At 43.7% G+C, this 22,802-nt stretch overlaps 2 protein-coding genes across 3 annotated transcripts in view; one reads left to right on the top strand and one right to left on the bottom strand.

Moving 5' to 3' along the window:
• Window positions 1-606: 606 nt before the first annotated feature.
• On the top strand, window positions 607-3,442 carry C20H12orf76 (chromosome 20 C12orf76 homolog). The gene is made up of 2 exons (XM_087828432.1): window positions 607-776; window positions 2,151-3,442. The coding sequence occupies exons 1-2, from the start codon at window positions 641-643 to the stop codon at window positions 2,234-2,236; spliced, it is 222 nt and encodes a 73-aa protein (XP_087684558.1). The 5' UTR covers window positions 607-640; the 3' UTR covers window positions 2,237-3,442.
• A 4,103-nt stretch (window positions 3,443-7,545) lies between these two features.
• Window positions 7,546-22,802, bottom strand: part of ANKRD13A (ankyrin repeat domain 13A) — a 29,176-nt gene continuing 13,919 nt past the window's right edge. For both annotated transcript variants that reach the window (XM_087828605.1, XM_087828606.1), the window contains exons 5-15: window positions 21,785-21,928; window positions 20,985-21,174; window positions 17,792-17,858; window positions 16,416-16,497; window positions 15,475-15,536; window positions 14,618-14,748; window positions 13,970-14,127; window positions 13,174-13,281; window positions 12,037-12,197; window positions 10,292-10,359; window positions 7,546-9,607 (exon numbers count right to left, since the gene is read on the bottom strand). In XM_087828605.1, coding sequence (XP_087684731.1) covers window positions 9,412-9,607; window positions 10,292-10,359; window positions 12,037-12,197; window positions 13,174-13,281; window positions 13,970-14,127; window positions 14,618-14,748; window positions 15,475-15,536; window positions 16,416-16,497; window positions 17,792-17,858; window positions 20,985-21,174; window positions 21,785-21,928 — 1,367 coding nt within the window. In that variant the 3' untranslated portion in view covers window positions 7,546-9,411. The remainder of the gene's footprint in view (window positions 9,608-10,291; window positions 10,360-12,036; window positions 12,198-13,173; window positions 13,282-13,969; window positions 14,128-14,617; window positions 14,749-15,474; window positions 15,537-16,415; window positions 16,498-17,791; window positions 17,859-20,984; window positions 21,175-21,784; window positions 21,929-22,802) is intronic.

Genomic DNA, 22,802 nt, shown 5'->3' with positions numbered 1-22,802 from the left:
AGATGGGATTGTTTCTTATTTTCCCTTCCTGCTAGTGCCGGTGTATAAAAATGCAACTGATGGCCTGGCCAGGTGGCTTAGTTGGTTGGCGCAGTGTCTCACCCACCAGAAGGTTGTGGGTTCCGCTCCCGGTTGGGGCACACAGGCTGCAGGCTTCACCCCCGGTAGAGGGCGTGCGGGAGGCAGCCGATCAGTGTTTCTCGCATCGATTATCCTCGGGGAAGGATTAAAATAAAAGAACAAAGTATTTTTTAAAAAATTCACCTGTGAAGACATCCAGTCCAGGACTCTTGTTTGTTGGGAGTTTCGTTTTTTTAAAATTACTGCTTCGATTTTATCTGCACGGATTCTAAAAAAAAATATTCGATAGATCCAGCTTGGACCTAAGAGACCTCTGAGGAAAGAGGTCTGGAGCTCAAAGGAAGGGGGAAAGTTGGGCTTGGCGGGACGGAGAGAGGCGCGGGCACTGCCCACGGGGACAGCGATCCTGCAGAAAGCCGGCCGCTGCCGAAACCGAGCGAAGTGCGGAGGCGGCACTACGGTTACCCTGGCAACGGCGCTCTTGACAGGCGGATACAGTGACGGAAGGGGAGGCGGGACTTCCGGCGGAAGTGGACTCTGCAGCTACGAGCCCGGGAAGATGCTTGGTGCAGTGTGGTGGTGGCGGCTGTGCCTCGGCCTGTGCAGCCTTCTCGTGGGGCAGGTGAAGGCGCCGAGCCCGATGGAGCCGCTGGAGCAGAGTCGGCCGTTCGCGGTGCTGCGTGGGCAGAATCTGGGTGAGCGGCTGCGGGCTGCGCTTCCGCCTCTCGGGGCACCGGGAGCCTTGGCACGCGCGGGGCGGGCGGCGGGGCATGAGTGAGGGTTGGGGGCTGCGGATGCGGGTGCGACCTCTCCAAAGGCCTGGGGAAGACGGCCTGAGCTTTACCGCTCAGCGCAAGGCCGGGTACACACTCGGCTCTCAGCACGTGCTGGTTGCATGAATGATCTGCGAGGCCCGAGACCTGGGTCTCAATCTGGGTCCCCTCCTCTCTGGCTTTGTGGGCCCAGGCTAGGCAACAGGGCGCATAGTGGTATATACCCCACCCCCTGTTCTTTCCCAGGTGGGGCAATAGTCATAGCAGTAACGGTAATTGATACTGGTTGCGCATTTCCTGTATTACTTCTGTCCTTTTGGAGTTGTGACGCACTGTCTTTGTCCCCTTCATCCTTTCTTCTCACTGAAAAAAAGATGTGATTTCTATCTGGTCCGTTTTTAAATAATAACTGGGTTAAGTATGGGGGAATTGGTTGGGGGGTTCACAAATACCCCTAATTTACTGATTTAGATAAAACTATGGACAAATCTTGGAGTTTTAGAGGAACAGTAACTGGACTGGTAAACAACCATGGTTAGGCCCCAAGCTGGAACCTGGGATGGGCCCACATACTTAGAGACACATAAACGTACATTTGCTTGTTAAAAGTAACACCATTTTGAACTCCCACAGTCTCTGAGATAGTCACACAATCGGGAGTGCGTGTCACTCCCGGCAGGTTGCTGGTAATGTTAGTTTAAAGCCCAGGTCCTTATATCTAGTCCTGTACCACAGGTCAACTTGAGTTATCAGTTGTAGGTCCCACTTCTCACCTGAGCACATTGTAAATTTTAGTCGTGAAATTTACTCTCAAAAACATAGTAGATTCGTGAAGCTAATACCTTCCTCTCTGGCTTCATTTCCTGCCTTTCACCTTTACTGTTCCCGCCTCTGCCACACTTGCCATTGGCTTTTTGGCTTGCTCTGGCCTCAAGGCCCTTCATTTGCTGATCCTGGGGCCTGCAGTACTCATCCTGCAAATCTTCACACAGCCGGCTCCTTCATTTCATTAAGGTCTCAGCTCCTGTGTCCCCACCTTAGATGCTTCCTCCACCACCATATCTACCCCTCCCCCATCACTGTCACATAACTGTAGCTCTTCAGGCTATGTGAAATGCTCTTATTTGTTTACATTCTCTCCCCCAAATACATGGAGACTTCCAGAGAGAGGGTCTGTTCATGGCAGTTTCCCCTCGCACCTGGAACCAAGTGGCATTTGATAAATCATCGCCAATGAATGAATGACTTACAGAACCTTGAGCTGCCATTAGGAGGTAACCTGTATTCCTTTTGCAGTGTTGATGGGAACCATTTTCAGCATCCTGCTGGTGACCATGATCCTTATGGCATTTTGTGTCTACAAGCCCATTCGGCGTCGATGACGGCCGAGCAAGCAAGTTCTTCTACAAGCCTTTGGGAAAAGAATAAGTTGTGTTGCACACGGGTCAGTGGAGAAGCTGGAACCTGAACTTTCCTGCTTGGAAATGATCTTTGGTCTGGACAGTTGGTAAATTCTGATTTAGAAAAAACACTTAGCAGCTATTTTTTCCCTAACACTGTAATGCAAATAATTGGCCACTGAGTCTGCTTCTAGTATTTCTTTTTATATGTGGCTATACTTGTTAAAAGTAAGACCTAAAGCTCAGTGTAAAGTTTAGTGTTAAGCTGGAGTGCTTATGAAAAAGAAACACGGTAACCTTGTGACATAAAAACCACATTGGAAAGGACTAATTGTTAATGTTTGAAAAGATTAACAGGAATACTTAACATATAGACAGACATGCCCTACTTAAGAACCATCTGGTGACAATTAGGTTAAGAATCACAAATGTTTTTAATTATACTGAGTTGGCCTAAAGTACTTTGCTTGCAAAGCAGTGTCCGCTGTGGGAAACTTAGGCCATCACTCATGCAGCATCCAGCTCTGCACTCAGATACCCTCACTGAAGTCGGGGTCACGTCAGGTAGGCCTATGATCATGTGTACCCTTAGGCTGGAGGGCTCTGGGGGTGGATTGGAAATGTTTCTAGTTGGCCCATCTGAAAAAGAACTCCTTCCTGCTCAAACGTACGATCTCCCTTGTACTGCACTTAAATCTTTCCAGCCCTTGGCCTAAAACTTGTGGTAGCTTTTCAGATTTGGAATCTAGCAGACTCAGCAGGAACTCCTTTCGGCCCTGGGTGAGGAGGACTCACTATACCAGGCAGAGTGGCGGGTGTATATGTGTTTACACAAATTTTATTTCAACGTAGAAAATGCTGCTATTTGTTTGCACTGTTGGTGAACTGGATACCCCCCACCACTGAAATATTTCATACTTACAAAGTGGTTATCAGTATTTATTTTATTGTAAAGGTGCTAGGTTTAATTTTATTATTAAACTGAAGTGCTTGTCTTGTGCTCCATTCAAACACAGCACTGTTTTGTTTTGTTTTTTTAAACAACCTGCACTTAATGTGAAATAACTAATGTGGGATTCTGTAACTCTGACTTAAGGATTTCGTTTGTAACCCTGACATTGAGCCATTCAAATGTTAACTGTTCTGTGCTTTTCAGCAAATGTCAATTAAAATTAAAGTAAAATCTTACACTGTTTTACTCCTAATTATGTTCCAACTGTTTAAAATGCAGGTGTGTGTTTGAATCTAATCTCTAAGGAAGCACTGTGAGGTGGAATTTTAAATTCATCTGTGAAATAATACTATTTCCCGAAGGCAAGGTACTATTTCAGAAAATTGAGCTAGGATTAATCTCTCAGGCTGGGTCAGGGGTCTTGTCTCAGCTCCAGTTAAAGGCAGGCTTAACTTTGCCAGAGCCTCAGTTTCTCATCTGTGAAATGGTGATATACACACTTTATCTTAAGTATTGTGGAGATTAAACGATTTGAAAACTAACAAATGAAGGTGGGATTACTCGTTAGCCTGTCCCATAGAAATCCTTGGTTACTGACTGGAAGGAGGTGTAGGTGGGATTCTGAGACTGGCATTGACAGAGTTAAGTCCCACCTCATCTGGAATGCCACATTTTGATATGCTGCCAAAAAATTTATTGCCACTTTTAGGATTTTAAAGGGAAACAGTAAAAACTTGCCAGCCCTGTAAACCTTGTAACCTGCTGTTTGTTCAGTAATCGCCAGCCAGGTAGTAGGATCATGTTCATTTTCTGAAAAAGCTTTGCAATAGTTATTCCACATACAAATCCAAAACCCAGCCTACATCCTCACTCCAGTGTTACCGTCTGTTCAGTCTAAGATTTCAAGCTAAAGTAAGACAAAATCATCTTTGTAGAAAGAGGCTTGCTACAGAGAGACAAGTAAAGATAAGATCAGTTCTGGAAGAGAGGGAATTATACTGAAAAGCTTTATGTACCAGAGACTAACCAACTAGTATCTTCAGGTAGAATTATTTAATTATATTATTTCCTGACCATCTTAGGGAGTACGGGGAGGGTGGTAGCCAAACCCTAGACCTCATAAACTGAGCTGTACTCAGAATACCTACCAAGTATGCAAATGAATACATATGATTAATTTACCTCAATCATAAAAATGAGTAGTTTTAGCAAACACTAATCTTAACTTTCTTCAAAGTTGAGATTAAGAAGTCTGCAAGTGCTGCTTGAGATTTAGGGGCTCTGGAGTCTTAAGAGTATATTATATTTTTTCCAGCTGGATCTGTTTTATTTTTATTTTTTAAATTTATCTTTATTGTTGAAAGTATTACGGGTATCCCATTTTTCCCCCCATAGGCCCCCTCCACCTGCCTTCCACCCCCCTCCCCAAGCCTTCACCGCATTATTATCTGTGTCCATGGGTTATGCATATAACTTCTTTGGTTAATTTCTTCCCACCCTCCACCCCTCTTCCCTCTTCCCTCTGATATAGGACCGTCTGTTGTATGTTTCAGTGTCTCTGGATCTATTTAGTTTGTCAGATTCTTTTGTTCATTAGCTTCTTCTTAAAGAAGACCTTTCAGCATTTCATGTAGTGCTGGTCTGGTGGTGATGAACTCCTTTAGCTTTTTCTTATCTGTGAAGCTCTTTATCTGACCTTCAGTTCTAAATGGTAGCTTTGCTGGGTAGAGTCATCTTGGTTGTAGGTTCTTGTTTTTCATCATTGTGAATATTTCTTGCCACTCCCTTCTGGCCTGCAAGGTTTCTGTTGAGAAATCAGCTGACAGTCGTATGGGTGCTCCCTTGTAGGTAACTAACTGCTTTTTTCTTGCTGCTTTTAAGATTCTCTCTTTGTCTTTAGCCTTTGGCATTTTAATTAATGATGTGTCTTGGTATGGGCCTCTTTGGGTTCCTCTTGTTTGGGACTCTCTGTGCTTCCTGGACTTGTAAGTCTATTTCTTTCCCCAGGTAGGGGAAGTTTTCTGTCATTATTTTTTCAAATAGGTTTTCAATTTCTTGCTCTTTCCTCTCCTGGCACCCCAATAATACGAATGTTGGGCCTCTTGAACTTGTCCCAGAGACTCCCTACACTATCTTCATATTTCTGGGTTCTTTTTTCTTTTTGCTCTTCTGGTTGGGTGTTTTGTTTTCTCATGTTCCAAATTGCTGATTTGATTCTCAGCGTCTTCTGCTCTACTGTTGATTCCCTGTAAATTATTCATTTCAGTTCATGTAGCCTTCATTTCTGATTGGTACTTTATTATGTCATTGATGATCTCACTAGTTTCCTTAATAGTCTTACTAAGATCCTTGAGCATCCTTATGACCATTATTCTGAACTCTGTATCTCGTAGCTTGCTTGGCTCTATTTCATTTAGTTCCTCTTCTAGAGATTTCTTCTGTTCTTCCCTTTGTGACATGTTTCTTTGCCTCCACATTTTGGCTGCTTCCAGGTGTTTGTTTCTATGTATTAGGTAGAGCTGCTATGTCTCCTGGAATTTGTAGAGTGGCTTTGTGTAGTAGGTGTCCTGTAGGGTGCAGTGGCTCAGCCTCCCCAGTCACCTGAGCTGGGCCTTCTAGGTGCTCCCCTGTGTGGGCTGTGTGCACTGTCCTGTTGTACTTGAGCCTTGGTTGCTGTTGGTATCACTGGGAGGAACTGACCTCCAGGCCAATAGGTTGCGAGGGACCAGCTGCAGCTACAGCCGAAGAGCTGCTGTGCTGGAGACACCCCTATGGAGCAGGATTTACTTCAGTGGAGCTTTGGTGTTCACCAAGTGCGCCTCTTGAGTGTCACTCGTGGATGTGGTAGGGTTGTAATCCAGCGTGGTGGAGGCTGACCACCAGGTGCACTGTCTCTGAGGCCTCCCGGGAGGTGCAAAGTCAGCCTCTGCCGGTGTCTTGCCCAGGGCCACCCAGCATGAGCTACACAGCAAACCGTAGTTGGCTGCTACTTGTGCCGGGCTTGGAGGTGTCCAGGAGAGGCCAAGCTATGAGCCAGTGCAGGCTGCCGCCAGTGCCAGGCCTGGGCCACTTATCAAGAGGTCTGGGGCACGCTGAGGCCAGCTGCTGCTTGTTTGAGAGATTTTAGGAAAGTCCTAAGCATGAGGCTTGGGAGGCCACTTGCACAGAAAGGCCCCTGGAAACGGCCTGGATGAGCTGCAGGTGGGAGGGGCGGGGCCAGAGGTGTGCGTCAGGTGCTGGCGATTCCAATATGGCGCCTGCCTGCGGGCTGTGTGCGGGGAGGACTCGCCACAGGAGCCATGGCCTCCGCCAGCTCTTCTGTCTGGGAGGAAGCTGCCCCTCCAGCTCTCGCCCGGATTTGAGGCAGGTTAGTTCCTCCCCGAGTGTCCCGGGTCCTTTCCGGCTGCTGCCCGGCGCTGGGCTCAGAGGGAGCGTCCGAGTGAGTCCGTGCCGGGCCCTTTAGAGGAGCTGCTGGGCCTCCCACAGCCTCCCCGACCCTCAGCGACAGTCCCCGCTGGTTTCACAGCCCGAGGTTGTGGGAACATCTCTTCCCGGCCTGGAGCCCCGGGCTGAGGGCCTGCTGTGGGGCTGGGATCCCTCACTCCTCCAGGAAACCTCCATCGCCGAGATTCCCTCCCAGATTTAACCCGGAGCACCGGGGGTGGGCCTACGACCGAGTCTCCAAGATCCAGCCCCGATCCACCCGCGTCTCCGTCCCTCCTCCCGGTCCCGATGCTCCTTCAGTTCCTTGGTTGTAGGGCTTCTGTTCAGCCAGATCTCAGGAGGTTCTGAGTGATGGTGGTTCTGTATTTTAGTTGTCATTTTGATGTGGTTGCGGGAGGCGGCAGGCACAGCGGTTACCTGCGCTGCCATCTTGTTCAGTCTCCTGGATCTCGGTTTTAAATCACATGTATTTCTAGACATGGGCCTAGTTTGGACTTTGAACTCCATCACTTACTGTGCTGCAGTCATTTAAAGTTGCCACAGTCCAACTTGTCTTAGATATCATCTGCCTTCAGCAGGAGACTGTTTTTTAACTAAATAAGCTGTAGATGTTGCATCTTGATCAGAGTAACAGTTTTCTTTCACAGTCTGTTTCCAAGAGGAGGGCTCAGAGCAGCCCTGCCACTGGCTTGCTTTTAGTTTCCATTTGAAACAAGGAGCATTGGGCGTGTGGACTGTACGATTGGGCAGGAAGGCTGAGAGGAGCATGTCACCTTGTAATATACAGCTGAGCACTGGGCGGGCATTCTGATGTTCCAGTATCACACGAAACTGGAAGTGTGGGTTCGTTCAGTGATGAGAAAAACAAGGTGAAAGAAAAAGACCAAAGGCTGTCTAGGCTAGTGAATGAGCACCCTCTAAGGAAGCAGTCTTTATTTGCATTTTAAGAGAGTGAAAACATAAACGAAAAACGCTGCAGACAGGTTGACAAAAAGCTCAGTCCCTTTTTAATTGACTTCCTGGGAGAAAGTCAGAGACATGGGGAAGCAGAACAATGGAATGCCAACGTAAGAGATTACCTATGGTTCACCTCAGTGAGTAAACAATGGGGCCTCACTGCAGCCATTCCCAAGGAGTGTCCTCACGCAAGGTAAATATTAAGTAAACAAAACGCCAAGGTATGTATCTGAAACAAATGTGACGCTGCATATACTGGCCTGGTGTGCAGAGAAGGAATCTTGGTCAGATCATGACAAAAAAGACAGATGTTTATATGGAATCAAAAGCACATTTCTTTGTGACTAGGAACGTTTTACTGGCAATGCTAACTGTATAATACAGACTTTAACTGGACTGGTAGTTTATGTTTCTCTTCCTATCCCAAAAGAAGGCCAACACATAGGAAACTGATGTAAAGCAGAGGAGGATATTATTTACCAGGTAATTTCAGTGCAGCCTATGGGAATGAATACAGAGCCGGCTGGAGAGGGTACCCTCAGCTGTATTCCCCAGGGTTCTGCATGTTCTGCGATGGTTATTTACAGAAGGGTTAGACAAAATAGTTAACTACTAAAAGTATTCAAAAAAGGCCTGAGAAAATCTGGTTAAAATGTATAACCTTGTATTGCTACTGATGGGAATACTTTTTATATCTTTTAAAAATAATAAAAAGATTCTGTTAAAAAATATATTTATCCAGAAAGATGTTGATTTGAACTCTAAAAAGCAACGTGGAATCATCACTTTCCCTTTTGCAGAGCCACTGAGTTCCATTTGTAGCTCCCTTTCTAATTTCCACCCCTTCTCAAGTGAGCCAAGGCCATGCAGTGGGAGGAGCTTCCTGGACCTATATGTGGAAGTCCTGCGCTAGGGAAGGCGTGGCACACACACACTTGTTTGGTTCTATGCTGTCTGGTGTTTTGGCCAGCCTGCCCACTTCAAGAATAGAGCTCCGGTTCTCCTAGCTGTTCCTTCAGGGCCAAGATTAGCTGCCTTGGGTTTAGCCTGGAGGATCCTACTCTCAAAGGAACTGCCTTTACAAATACAAATCAGATCCCTCAATACGTGAAGTGAGGTGGTTTGAAATTATTAATTTTTAAGGCTAAGGCAACATCCGTGGTCATTAGTATATCTTAATTTGATGCAAATAGTTAACCCTAATCTAAAATAGATCCTGTACACATCTCCTCTTTAACTTTAGCTGGGGGTGGAAGGAATGGAATAAGGTGGAGATGGAGGAACAGTGATGGTGGCCTAGAAACCCTGTATAAAGGTAAAAATAAAAGAGTAGATCGGCACAGATTACCCATTTCTTTGGTGAACTGTAAATAAGTATCATAAATTTTCATAAACCACACTCTACAAAGGCTGCTGCTCTCATATATAAAAGCACCCTGACTGCAATAACTTGTTTTGTTATCACTCCTTGGTAAAAATTAACCTACAGACCTGCGGGGATTGGGGTTTTTGTCTAAAGCTGGTAGTAAAAATGTGACCTGCAAGCCAATGTAGCTCATGGAAAGTGACGATGCTCTCCTCCCCTTAGCCTGGAGATGTGGCCTGACGGTCCCCAGCCCCTTCACCAGGGAGTGTCATAGATGGACCAGGGAGTCCCTGGTCCTGCACCTCTGCGTAAAGAAGGGGGCAGCTGCCGTCTGCTGTGCACATGCGAGGTGCAGTCCCTCAGTCCCAGGGCCCTGGTAACGTAGCACCAGCGTGCAGCCCAGAGCCTCTGCTTTGTGCAGCCTGTGGGCGGAAGGGTCTATTTCTCAGTGAGAGACAGCTGTAAGACTTGCTGGAGCTCCGCCTCCTCTTCCCGAAGCCGGAGCTCTTGCTCCTCCAGCTCTTTGGCAGAGAGCTCCATGGCCAGCTGCAAATCGCTATCAAAACGGCTTGTCTCATTTGAGGCACCAGGGCATAGGCCTTCTGAGCTGGTGAGGAGGCTTTCCTGGATGGCCCTGTGTTGGAAAAGCAGGGGAAAAAAGAAACAGGAATTATCATCGTCATTATGGCAGCAACAGCAATTACATTTCTTAACTTCTTACCAAGTGCACACTGTGCTGGGTACATTATATGCACTTTGTGTACGTGATGCCATTCGATCTCACAAATGGGGCCATATACAGGTGAGAAACGTGCCGAAGATCACCCAGCTACTAAGTGATGGGGCTAGGAATTGAACTTGAATCTATTTTGAAGCAAAACCCAAGTTCTTCAACAGGTATTCATATGCCCAAAGTTTAGGAGAGTGCTTTGTAAAATGAATCTTTCTGATTTCTTCCATTTAAAAAAAAAAGAACTCTAGTTCTTTTCCAAAATGCCATCATCTTTAAAATTATGTAAATGTCCCACTGAGGGTATCTAGATCCTATATGATCACACATTCTTGACAGATCAGACCATCAGAAAACATTTCCTTGGGGCCTGTCTGCCAATGGTACTGGCCTGTGAACAAGTCAGCAATTCTATCGACCATTCTTAGAAACTCAGCCACCAAGAGATTAGAGCTGTTTTAATGAGTAACTGCCACAAGAGGAAGCAGGAGAGCTAACACTTTATCAAGTCTCTCCCACCAGGCACTGTTGTGTGTACAAAGTGCCTGTGCCAACCTCGGTTTAGTCATCAGGAGTTATGTCAATTACCTCTCATACTGGACATCGTAGACATGTGTCTGGCTGATCCCTCCATTCGAAGCTGGTCCTGAAAGGTCCTAAGAAAAACAAATGTGATGGACATGAATACCTCTTAGAAGGAATAGGTGTCATACTGATAAGGAAATGAAAACAGCAAGGACAAAATTAAAAATATTTACATGCCCATTACTGATAGTACTGTGTGAAGAACTAGTGAGGGCTTAGGTTATCTCTAAAATGACATTTCAGTGCCAGGTAGTATATGGTACACTACCCTGCTTAACAGCTTCTCATACGTGACACAAAATCAGTCTACTAAAAGCAGCTAACCTTGGGCAAAGTTCAAATGAACAAAGCAGGTGCTTCTTTTAGAGCAGGATTAGAATATGTGATTCAACAGTCATGCAGCACATAAGGTTTGGGTCAGTGAAGACCGTACATATGATGGTGGTACACCATACAGCCCAGTGTGCAGCAGGCTATACCATCTAGGTTTATGTTAAGGGCATTTTATGAAATCACCTGACAACCCACTTCTCAGTATCTCCCCATTGCTCCTCATTAAGCACTGCATACCTGAATCTGTCGTGACTCTAGCCACTCCCCTTTGTAAAACTATGGTCAAGAAGGTTTATGTAGGTATTGGAGGAAAAATAAGCTCACTTATATAGGGAAAGAAGAGGCGTAGTGGGCTGACAGGGATGTCCTGGGGCTGGGTTTTCTCCCAGAAGGCCTCTCATAGGGAATACGCCTGCTCTGGGCTCTGGCCCTTGGCCCAGCAGCCTCAGAAAACTGAATGGCTCCAAGAATGGGTCCATGAAGGTGAAGAGAGGGGCTCAGATTACTCAAACTCTGGGACTCAAGAAGAAAAGCAAAATGTCAAAAACCTGAGCCTGAGGAAGCCATAGGAGGGAGGGGACAGGAGTTGACGATGGGGAAGGAGGACCTCATACCCTGGACTGTCCCAGGCAGGTGAGGCCTGGAGGAAGAACCATGTAAGAAAACAGAAAGCAACTGTCCCTAATGCTGGTCTGTCCTGTCCTTAGCTCTACTTTTAGCTAGAGACTCAAAGAGTTTGGGATTACACCCCGTATAACAGAATAAAATGTCTCAGTAAAAAAAAAAAAAATGTTAACAAAGAATCAACTAACACTTTCATCACACCCTTACTGAGCAGCCAAACACAATGATTGGTCTTCCTGGGGAGGAAGCTGAAATGAAAACCCACATACCTTTTTATGAGACTACTGACACATAGACAATGATCTAGGGAAAATCCGATGGTGTAAGCTAGCATGAATTTACTGTTTCAATACTAGAAAATTCTATAGCACACCCCAAAGATACATAATTATTAGCTATATGGGTGAACATGGGAAGAAGAAGTCTGTCAGGAGACGTCCTGTGATGCTGATGGGGCTATGCAAGTTATCTGAGATATATACAGGGTGTCCCCAAAAATGTGTACACATCTTGAATAATTAATTCCAATGGATTCAATCTGAAAAGAAAGAAACATCAATTGAGCTATCAGGAAAAAGTGTGTATACATGTTTTGGGGACACTCTGTATATCTCATACTATAACCACCTTTTGGAAAAGACCAGATGTATAAAATACAAAACAATCTCTGTAAATACCATAAACACACCAAAGTTGTTATTTGAAGTAAGTCTTTCAGGTTTAGCTACAAACTGTGGCCAAATGGGAGGGTAAAACCTCCCATGCCCTGCCATTTATTCTGATAAACGCACCTGACTCCTGCTAGACTCCAGTAAGCTCTGCTGGATGGCAAACTGCATTATCTCATAGTCTTCGTCCTGCAGATGCATGTTTTTGCCATTGTCTTGAACATGGTAGGATTCGGGAATTTCAAACACAGACTGATCAACCTCAAAGTTTGTGACTGGGGAAGCTGAGACGCAAAAAGTGACAGTCCAGTGCCTGAGTTAGTAAATAAATTTCCACTTCAACTGTATACACTTTTTTTAAATTAAAAAAAAAGATATGATTAAAATCAAAGTTTGCTACTATGTGAGAGAGATTTTGAGAAATACTCTTGACAGCAAAAGTACCAGAATACTGCTTTTCTTTCTGCCTTGATTTTTTTTGGGTAATAAAATTAATGCAGTCATAAAAAATTACAGAAGACTAAAATGAAAAGTGAAGATCTCTCTCCCTACACGCTTTCTCCTATTTCCACATTCCAGAAATAACCTGTATTTTATTCATGCATCCTTTGAGGAATGTGATGTGTATATACACATAGTGAAACCAATGTGTCTTTTTATTTTTTTCCTTCTATTATGAAATACAGTGAACATATAAAAGAGAGTATACATATATACCTGTAAACTTAAAACAAACACCTGTGTATCTTTCAACTAGCCTAAGACACAGAACACTATTTTACCACAATTTTTAAAGACTAAAAAAATTCACTTATATTTCTATATACTAGCAATGAAGAATTGGAAAATAAAAATTAAGAAAATAAATCCATTTACAATAGCATCCAAAATATGAATTGGGTTGATGGCAAAGGAGGCTGAGGGTATTTTGGGGGAGGGGGTGATAGAAATGCTTTTTATCTTACTATGGTGGTGGTTACATTTGTCAAAATGCATTGACCTGTCACACTTAAAAATGAGAGCACTGTATTGTATCTACATTACACCTGAATAAAGTTGTTTTAAAAATATGCTGTTTTTAATGCAAGTAGAGTCATACATACTCTCAATTTTTCCCCCTTAATCTAAACTAAATCGAAAATTTTGATTCAGCACAGAGATCCACTTTATAAGATACTCTAATTTCAAATGGGATAATTAGTATAATGACTAAGTGTATGAATTTAAGAAAAAAAATCACAAAACCCAACTTTCTTTTACCTGAATCGGCCTGGGTCCCTTCCACATTTTGAGCTTCTTCAGCAGTGCTACAGCCATTAACATTTCCAAATGTAATCCGTGCATTCAAGACATGAAACAAGGGAATTTCTAACAACACAAAAGCTTTTATAAATAACTTTACTGAGAATAACAGCAGCCATCATTTAATAGTCAGCTACAAGTGCTTACTATGCTGGTACCATGCCAAGTACTTTTTATAGGTATAACTTCATTTAATCCTCATAACAACCCTTCCCAATATGTAGATAGGAAAACTGAGATTCAGAGAGGTTAAGCAGCTTATCCTAGATCACAGTGAGTAAATGATCGAGCCAGGGTTCAAGTATCATGAACGTACAACTATCCAAAATGTAAATGCCTCACAAGTAATATGCACTGTATATGGTATTATGCGTACTACTTCAGGCCCTAAACATATTTATGTATCAAAGGATCTTGGTGTCAATAGTCTTCCTCAATTAACTACCTAATTTGAAGTTTCACTTAAGGTCTGATACTGAGACAATGGATGTGTCACATTTTTATGCCTTTTTACATCTGTCAGCACCATCAATAAATAGAACTGATGACTAGGGAATCTCCTAATTTTGATATGCAAAATGACCTAGAATCATGACACTTCTTCAAGCCAAATTAAACTAGAGGACTCTGACCTCCTATACTATGTCTCCTGCATGCTACTTTTGACTAAAGTGCTTCAATTCCCTAAAGCACATTCTGTCACATACAAAAAGGGCAGAACCTACAAGTGCTCCTGGGGTTCATTTAACGGTACCTATTTTGACAGGAAATCCAGGTGGGAATTCCAATTTGATGAAATCTCTCAGTCTTGCAAAATGAGCGCTGGTTCTGGCCATCAGGTCAATGATGGGAATGACCTGCTCCACAAGAGAGAGGGGAAATTCCTCACACATCCACAGTGTTGCTTTGAACCTGCAGGATTTGACAGAAAAGACTGAGAGCATCGCCACCAGACAGGGAAATGGAATTCTATGCAGTAGGTAGACAATGCCAGCTTTCTTACTCCCCAGTCTTCCTAGTTATCTTACACCTCAATTCGGACCTATATGGGACTAGGCCAACAAGCAATTCAAATCACTCTGAAATCCAGCAACCAGGGAAAGGACCTCCATTCCTGCAAGAGCCTTAGCTGACAGCAAGCATGAAGAAACTGCTAGGTGGTGGAAACCATTTCATTTGATCAGCTTGTTGGCAGCGAAATAAAGAATTCTTATATCCAATCTATATTCTGTTTGGAGAAGAGCTAATAAGATGGGCAATCTACTGTTAGCTTTTGTCAAAGTAATTTAAAATTATTTTTAAAGGATAGGGACAGAAGAATGACTAAACAGGACACCATAAAACACACAATTCTGAAACAAATAATCTATTAAGTTGAAAATGGCCATTGACTCTCTCTTACTTTTGTGTTCTAATCGTCAGCTCTTTCGGCCTTCCGATGTCCCTGTCCCTCAGATCAAACTCTTCATTGAAGTACTCGTCGGGTGTGATGGCTGTAGGGTTGTTTGCAGTGGCACATTCTGTGGTGAGGTCCTGCCGAGCCAGAACTCAGGGGAATCAGAAATGCCAAATGATGCTCACAAGTGGAGGCCTATGGCACTCAGTCTCTGAGGTGGACATGTTAACCAGCTACAGATCAGGAAGTGCTAGTCATTAACTTTTTAAAAATTAAGTTACTGCACCAAACAAGAAAATCTACAAAGGTGTTACCAACTACATGGCAAGTCTAATGCATTTCTCCATTTCAAAGTATTTCTCCACTCTCCTTTACATTTTTATCTCCTGATAAGAGAGAGAAATAAAGGAAAGCGCATGAGATATGGAAGACTTGGGGTTTAAGTTCTAGGTCTGTCATTGTGACAGTGGAAAAGTAGTTTCATTTTTCTGACCCTCAATGACATCCATTGTAGCAATTTCCGATAGTTATTGTGAGGATCAAGTGAGGAAATGTTTGCTAAGGTGCTCTGTTAAAATGTAAAGTCCTGAATCCCTTTTCATTTCCACTTGCACAGAGATCCTAGTTTATAACAAGTAAGAGAGAAGGCATCTGCTTTTTATAATCACTACCCTTCCCCTAAAATCTTTATTTTTAAAGACTCACTCATCTAATTCTCTTCCAAGAGTGTCTTGGATTCCAGCTTGGGAGCACTCTTTAGCCTTTGCAAATAGAGCAGCCTGCTGGAGGTTCAGTAAATGCCATCCCAAGCACAGGAAAGTCATCTCCTTTAACTGCGCTGAAAACTTGTTGCTTCAACTTACCCCTTGAGCACCAAACTGGTGTTCCACAGTTCCCAACAAAGATTCCAGTGGGTTCCTGTCCGCTGTAAAGGGGGGAAAAGTTTAATGTCTAATATCATGCTTTATGTGTGACTATAGAGAAAGCTTCTCATCATATTTTAAAGTTTCTGATCCAAGCTACCTGCATTAGGATATCCATTTACGGATAGACTCATAATATCATCCACAATAACCATCAGCTAATTTATCCTTTGTAGGACACTTATTAGGGTCTCTAAACTAGATGAACAACAGTAACAAGAATTAAAGCAAAATAGTGGAAAGAGGTTGGATTTGGGAGTGAGCCAGATCTGGATTCCAATCTCATCTTGGATGGTTACTGCCCATGTATCCTGGGCCTCGGTTTCCTCATCTGTCCAACTGCAGTAATAGTATTGTGGTAGTTCTAGTTAACAATACGGTGGTGGTAGTTAACAATTACTGTGTGTTAATCCTTCCAATAACTCAAAGGAAGGTCTAGGAGCACCTCTATTTCATTTTTGAGGAAACTGAGGCACAGAGGGTCGGTAACTTCACAAAGCCACAGAACCAGCCACTGGCAGAGCTGGGAAATGGTGACCATGTATTGGCAATGTTTCAGCTCAGAGCCCAAGTTCTTCCAAATCTTTCACTGTATTGTTTGGAGCAAATCACTTATTTCAGTGGTAAATATTCTCCAACAACTTTATCTACTTTTTTATCCAACAACTGTTCTTCATAACACATAAACAAGCCCTGCGAATGGCTTTAATTATAGCTGAAGCCAACTAAGGAGAAATCTCTCCAAGAATGAGTCAGACTAAGGAAATTTTTATGAAAAGGAAATCAGGGTAAGGATTCTGCACAACCAATCACATTAACCCCCCCAACTTAACAGAGCTAACAAAGGTTCTCTGTAGGCTTAAACAGGGAGTGGAGATTACCTTTATATCTCTTTTTTTCTTCTTCAGTCAGATGTTCTGTCCGTATTTTGGTTATCACACTCACATTATTTACTGTGTAAACCTTAAGAGATGTGTGCAAGAGAAAACAGTGACACAGGGGATCAAAACTCAAAAAAGAAGCACAGCAAGAGCAAGAATGCTGAAGCCAAAAAAACCCAAAAATCCAGCAAAATAAAAATGAGAAATGGTTAACAATCATTAGGATCCTTCAGAGAAAGTACACAAGCGATCAGCTTAGAAATGCATCAGCAGTCACTTTGCATCTTGGAGAGTTTTAAATACTGAGGAGTTAACAGTGACAGGTTGCATCTTCCTACTGGCCCTTCTTGTTGCTAAACACAGAATGTCCTGCAGTTTAGGCCTCCCCACTGGATTTCTATTGTGCGAAGGCATCCAAACCTGTACTGAATACTTCTACTAACTTCTGGTCATCTTATAATAGGACTGGACTGACTTAGACAGTCATCTGCTGGCAGAAGGAAAAAGGAATGAGCACAAGGTTCTCTACACTGATAAGCTTTACAACCAGCAAGTCACCATTTAAAAGGTATGCTGGATATTGACCAAAATTATTATAACTGCCAGAGTAGATGCTCTGTTATCAAGCTTGACTGGGGACTATGGGGGTCTGGAAAATCAAGTTTCTTGGTTAACAAAGAATTAACTGTATCTGCCATACGTGCAAAGGTTCAGGAAACACACTCAGCACTGGAACGACTTTTACTAAATGTATCCTGCTGAGCATGACGTAAGCTTTCTTTGCTGCTCAGAGGTCACCAGAGGATTCTGCAGTGCCTGGCTCCAACCCCCAGAGCTATCAATCCCTGCTGTACTGCAGGGCCCAGGAAGGGCCAGAAAACAGGGCTGTCCAGCGGACCAAATGCCAGCTGTTGTCTCCACTATGACAGCTATGTTCTAAATTCACTGATGTCACATAAGTGGGCTGTAAGCCAATTGGTTACAACTGGGCTAACTGGAAAAAAAACGAGACTCATAAAAGCTACTTTATGATTTTTTTAAAAACTCACTCAGGTTTTAAAAAAAGATGAACAATCATGGTAAGTCTAATCCTTTCTCTCTCTCTTTTTGGTCATTCTTACCAGGACAACTGGTACCTGTACTCATGTCTCTACAACAGTGTTTCTCTTTGGCATAACTAGAGACCTCCTTGGGACATGCAATCCCATTTTCTGAAAGTCAAATAAGATAAAAATCAAAGTGAGAGACACACTGGACAGTACTTAGTCCCCAGAGTACCTCCATGGCACAGATGCATGACAAAATCTGAACAGACTCCTCATTTGCATAGAAGCTAAATTGCTATATTAAATCTTATTTTAAGAGTTTCCTTTTACCTTTGCTTCGTAACCATTAACAACTTCTGCTTTATCTGTCCTCCAGCCCCAGAATCCGGATTTAGTTCTGATAAAAAGTGAACACCACAAATTTCTACATGTACAATATGCCATTCAGATTTATCCCTGCAGCCTTTATAGTTTTTTCCCCCAGCTTAAGTTAGTGAAGGACACCTGGAAATTACAGTCCAACTATCCACAAAAGGACGTTTCAATGACAGATGGCTTAAGCATCCCCCGCCCCCTCCCAGCTGTTAATTAATTTGCCTCACGCATGGCACAGAAATCCTCCGTTCTTGGCTTCTTTAAAAAAACTGCCAGCAGAGGCAACAAAGGTGATGATATTACTGGACAGCTGTCCCAAAGAAGTGAGTGACGACGACCAGCGTCCAAGGGCTCACCACAAGGTGGTATCTGGGTCAGGGCATTTATCTGGGTCATCTTAACTTTGGGGACAGGTGTTAGTGGCTCTGTCCCCACAAGCAGCCATGTCTCAATCAAGGAATTCTTAGAACAAGGAGGCATAGACCATCTTGCTCCTTGGGACAGCGGGTGGGGCAGGAACTCATCACCGCGGCAAGCTGCTTGGAGAAACCAACAATGCCCGCAAAATGGCTTGGGAGTCGGTCACACATTTTATCAGGCTTGGTGCAGCAGGGGGGAAGGATGTTAAAAGCAGTTTTTTAACCCGGCCGTTGATCCCAGCTCTGTAGAATTGCTTTTAAAGTAGCCCAGCATTCCAGGAGCAGCTGCCGCATTGATAAAGTGCCCAAAAACCCGGTTATTCCACTCAACACACTCCTGGAAAAAATGCATTTAGGAACCGAGAGCAGCCAAGAGGCTGATTCTTTTTCAAAGCATCACGCCCTGGGAAATGCTACCACTCACAGGGGAGCCCTGGCCAGACTGTCCCTTTGTCTAGGACATCACATCCTAGCTCCACTGTGACTGCTGCACTTGGCCTGTGTAGGGCAGCTGCCTGCCTTCTGCTCTGACCCTGGAGTGAAGTGGCACATCGGGTGGCATGTCAGCCAAGTCACAAAGAAGGTATGCGATCATTCACATATTGTGTTTCAAACACTTTGCTTTTCTTCTAATGGGATTTGGTAAATGAAATTAGGCCAGATGGGGTATATGTGTGTATTACAGCCCATCAGAGAAAGAAGGGACTAAAGCTTTAATTTTCCAATTAGTTGTCCACAATTAGTACAACCATGACCCTTGCAGGGAAAGAAAGAAATCCTAAAGGGATTACACAGACTACTAGCTATGTCCAAGTGACATTTCAGAAACAAAATAATCCTGGGGTGCAGGGGGCCAGGGACCACACCTAACTGATTAATAAATCAGAGCCCCTTCTTGGTCACTGATCATTGAAAATCGAGATATTCCTTTTGGTTAAGAAACTCGACCCTCAGTTCCTGTCTGTCACTAAGCCGCATGGTACTTCGGCGCGGGAAACAATCCTCTTCCGGCACAGAGAGGGCCAGAGGCGGCCAGCTCTGCTCTCCACCCTTCACTCACGCAGGGGAAACAGCCGCACTTTTCCTGGGAACCGCCATGCTCCTTGCTCACCTGCATCACCCACAATTCTGGCTAGTCTGCTTTCTCATCCTCACTCTCTGATGGCTTAGTTTTGTTTGTTTTTGAAAAATTAAAGAACTTAATTTGGTATTTCTTCAATAGAGACATGAGACACTGAATTCTACCCAGTAGAGGCATCTCCTTTGGGGTCATCTGAACAAGTACCAACCCAGATAGCAGCATCCACTAATCTGGCACCAATTCCTTCACAAAATCCATCCACTCCGCCACCATCTTGACCGCAAGTCCTCTGACAGTTTAGTTATTAAACTCAATGTTTACATCCTAGTTTAAAACCAAGATTCTAATAACTCCTTGGCACTTGATTAACTTTACATGCAGTTAGTTAGTAGCCCTGCTGATGCTGCTCAGTTCTTCCAGGTCTTGTCACTGCTGCGGGGATGTGGCAGTGAGGGTAAGCTCCTCTGTCTTCCAGCTTTACAAACAGAGCCCGAGGCTGAAGGGCCCTCCCTGTCTGCAGAGGCGTGTGCCGAAGACTGGACATGTCTTCCCAAGACCCCCACTGGTAAAGCCACGGTCAGTCCCTAAACTTTGCTGTCCCTGGAAGACAACGGCTGTCATCTGGGCAGGCTGGTGAGAGAAGGCTGGTGATGGGGCACTGACCCTGCCTCAGGGGGGTGCCCCCACCACAGCAGCAGCATACCTGGTGTTTTGGCTTCTCTTCTGCTACAAATACCCTAATTCCACAGCTTGATCTAAACTAACAGAAAAGGGCACTTAGTGAGTCTTCCATTTGACTCAGCAGAAAACTGTTTTAGTAATAAATTTTATATTGGAAACGAAGAAAAGAGAGAGACAGTGTATCTGTGAAAAGGAAGCCTAAGTCCAGGATAATGCTGTCCATATTAGCTCACGTTACGCTGCTTTGGTTTACAGAGAGCTGGATGTGACATCCTAGGCAAACACTCAGGGCTCTTACAGACTCCCCCGTTCAGTGTGTTCTACGGTAGAGACACTTAGGTTCACAGCTGTGACAGTGTCTGCCTCCCTGACAAAGGCCCTACACACCTCTGCACAGCCCAGAGGCACGTGACTAGACACAGTGTTCTCATTCGGGTCAACTGAGACACAGAGCTCTCTGAGGTTTCTTCGGGGAGAGGCTGGAATAGAACTGAACCCCTCCAGACTCTTGCTCTAAACTACCATAGGGGGGCCAGGGAGAGAGAACCACACTTAACTATATGAAAGGTATGAGTTAGACTAATATCAGTATAACCACATTCAATACTGGATCAACTCTAGCTTCTGGAAACTCAAAGTTTCATGGTTGGGGACTAGGGAGTCTTGTGGATCCCCAAACACCAAAACAAAAATAAAATTCAAGTAAAATCCATTAGAAAGGGCCCATAAAAGGATATGAAGCCATTTCTCCAAGACTTAACCAATGTGCTATAAAAATGATATATGATGAAGGATGTCAGCTATGGTTTCCATTTGATGAAAGCAGAGATTAACTTTAAAACGCTAGTGCTTAACCTGCCAATTAGAAAAAAATCCCAATCCATCCGTAATTTCCAATCAATAATACATGCCACTAAAGATGGCAGTAAAGGGGTGAGACGTTAAAATGCAGAACCTAAATTCGTACCTTTCAAAAGCAATATTTTTAGTATCGAGGCTGGTGTTAATGACTGGGCTCGTGAGCCGCCTCTCAACTTCCCTGCCTGTTGGCTTCATCAAGTCCAGAGTGAGGCGCTCCATTTCCTGGGAAAGATCAAAGTGTTCAGTGGTGACGACTTTGTCATCATGGTTGACTTCCATCAACTCTGCCCAGTTGTCTGTTAATGGAAACAAGGGTATAACTAAGCACAACGCAAGTAAGATGCAAAAACAAGAAAGCCTCATGTTAAAATGCATCATCTTTCCAACCCCCCCCTCCGCCCACCACCAGTACCATCTGATAAAACCTAAAGACTATTGATTATCGATTACCCACTTGCACAGGAATTACCTGACTCATGGGAGGCTCAGAGCCATCTTCCCCAAAGATGCAGGCTTTTAAAATAATTTGCATTCTTTGTTAGCAACACATTTGTCTGTGTACTTTTTAAAATATATGATTACATAATATAAATTATTTACGCACAACACTGGGTAAGCGGTGCCATTTCTCACCCTCCATAAGGGGAGGGGTCATGCCTCATTATGGAGGGAATATGAGATACAAGACATAGGCTTGTACTCAAAGGCTCCAGAACAGACAGGCACATGTCAAAAGGGTGAACTATACAGACAAGAAATAAGATACAGGGACTGAGAGGTGAATAATAAAAAAAAATAACAAAAAAGCCCAGAAAGGGTCAGAGAAGGCACATGAATGGAACGCATTTTATGGTTCAAAATCCTCTGTAACTTGTGAGCAGTGATTACTGCAAGGGAATCACTCACCTTCTCCCTTAAATATGAAACTACGCCTCCCTCTTATCCAGCTCATATTCTCAAATCCCAGCAATGTGATATCGACACGCAGCTTGGCACCACTTTTCCAAATGCGACAGACATCGTTCGGGCATATTCTGGAAACCAAGGGCACTGAAGAAGAGAAGCGTACTACTCAGAAAAACCTGACGGCCAAGCAGAACGCCCAGGCTCAGGAAATCACAATTCTGACTGTAATGAAAGGACAGGAGTAGCAAGAGGTGGCCGTCACATAGAACTGGACTTGGCTCCCACACTTTGATACAGGAAGTCATTCTTAAACATAAAAATGGACTTTCTGTTCTATAGCTCTTTATAAAAGTGCAGACCTATGTCTTGTCCAGAGAAAGCTCAGAAGGAATGTCCCAAGAGTATTCTCGATCCCCAAACGAGCCCCTCTCATTGACTGCTGTCAGGGCTAGAGCGTGTCCATCTGGCCTTTCTCGCTCACATGCCACTCTTGCCATCTGGCTGTGGCCTACCATATTGTCATATCCCCCATTCAAATGATCAAATGTCTAGAATGTGCTGCTTTTTAATAAAACCTGAAATTAGAGTGATTATCTGCGTTAGAAAAAAACATATTCGTTTCACAGAAGAATCTGAAGTTCTCTTCTATATACTTTTTACTTTCCTTATTTCAATGTTTCATTACAAATATGACTTCTTGCCTGAAGGGGAAGTCTGCAAGTGAAAAGAGCTGAAAACTGGGAATTAGGAACTGTCATTAACTGATCTACAAGAAATAAAAGTAGAACACCTATGAAAATTACTGTCAGTCAATTTGCCTTACGTAAGTTCTGGGAGAAATACACCCATTTTGTATGAAACAAGCTACTTCAGTAGTCACCTTATCTTTGTCCTCAGAATAACAAGTTTAAAAGAATCAAGCTGAACCACATACAGAAATGAATCACTAAGTTATGGTCAATCTTACTAAAATGTTAGCCTTTTCCGAACTAATAATATGGGTAAATATCAGCTAGAA

This window comes from Miniopterus natalensis, chromosome 20 (genome assembly GCF_054644295.1).
Source record: "Miniopterus natalensis isolate mMinNat1 chromosome 20, mMinNat1.hap1, whole genome shotgun sequence".
Lineage (NCBI taxonomy): Eukaryota > Metazoa > Chordata > Mammalia > Chiroptera > Miniopteridae > Miniopterus > Miniopterus natalensis.
Note: the sequence above shows the minus strand (reverse complement) of the source record. Positions and strands in the feature narration are given on the sequence as shown.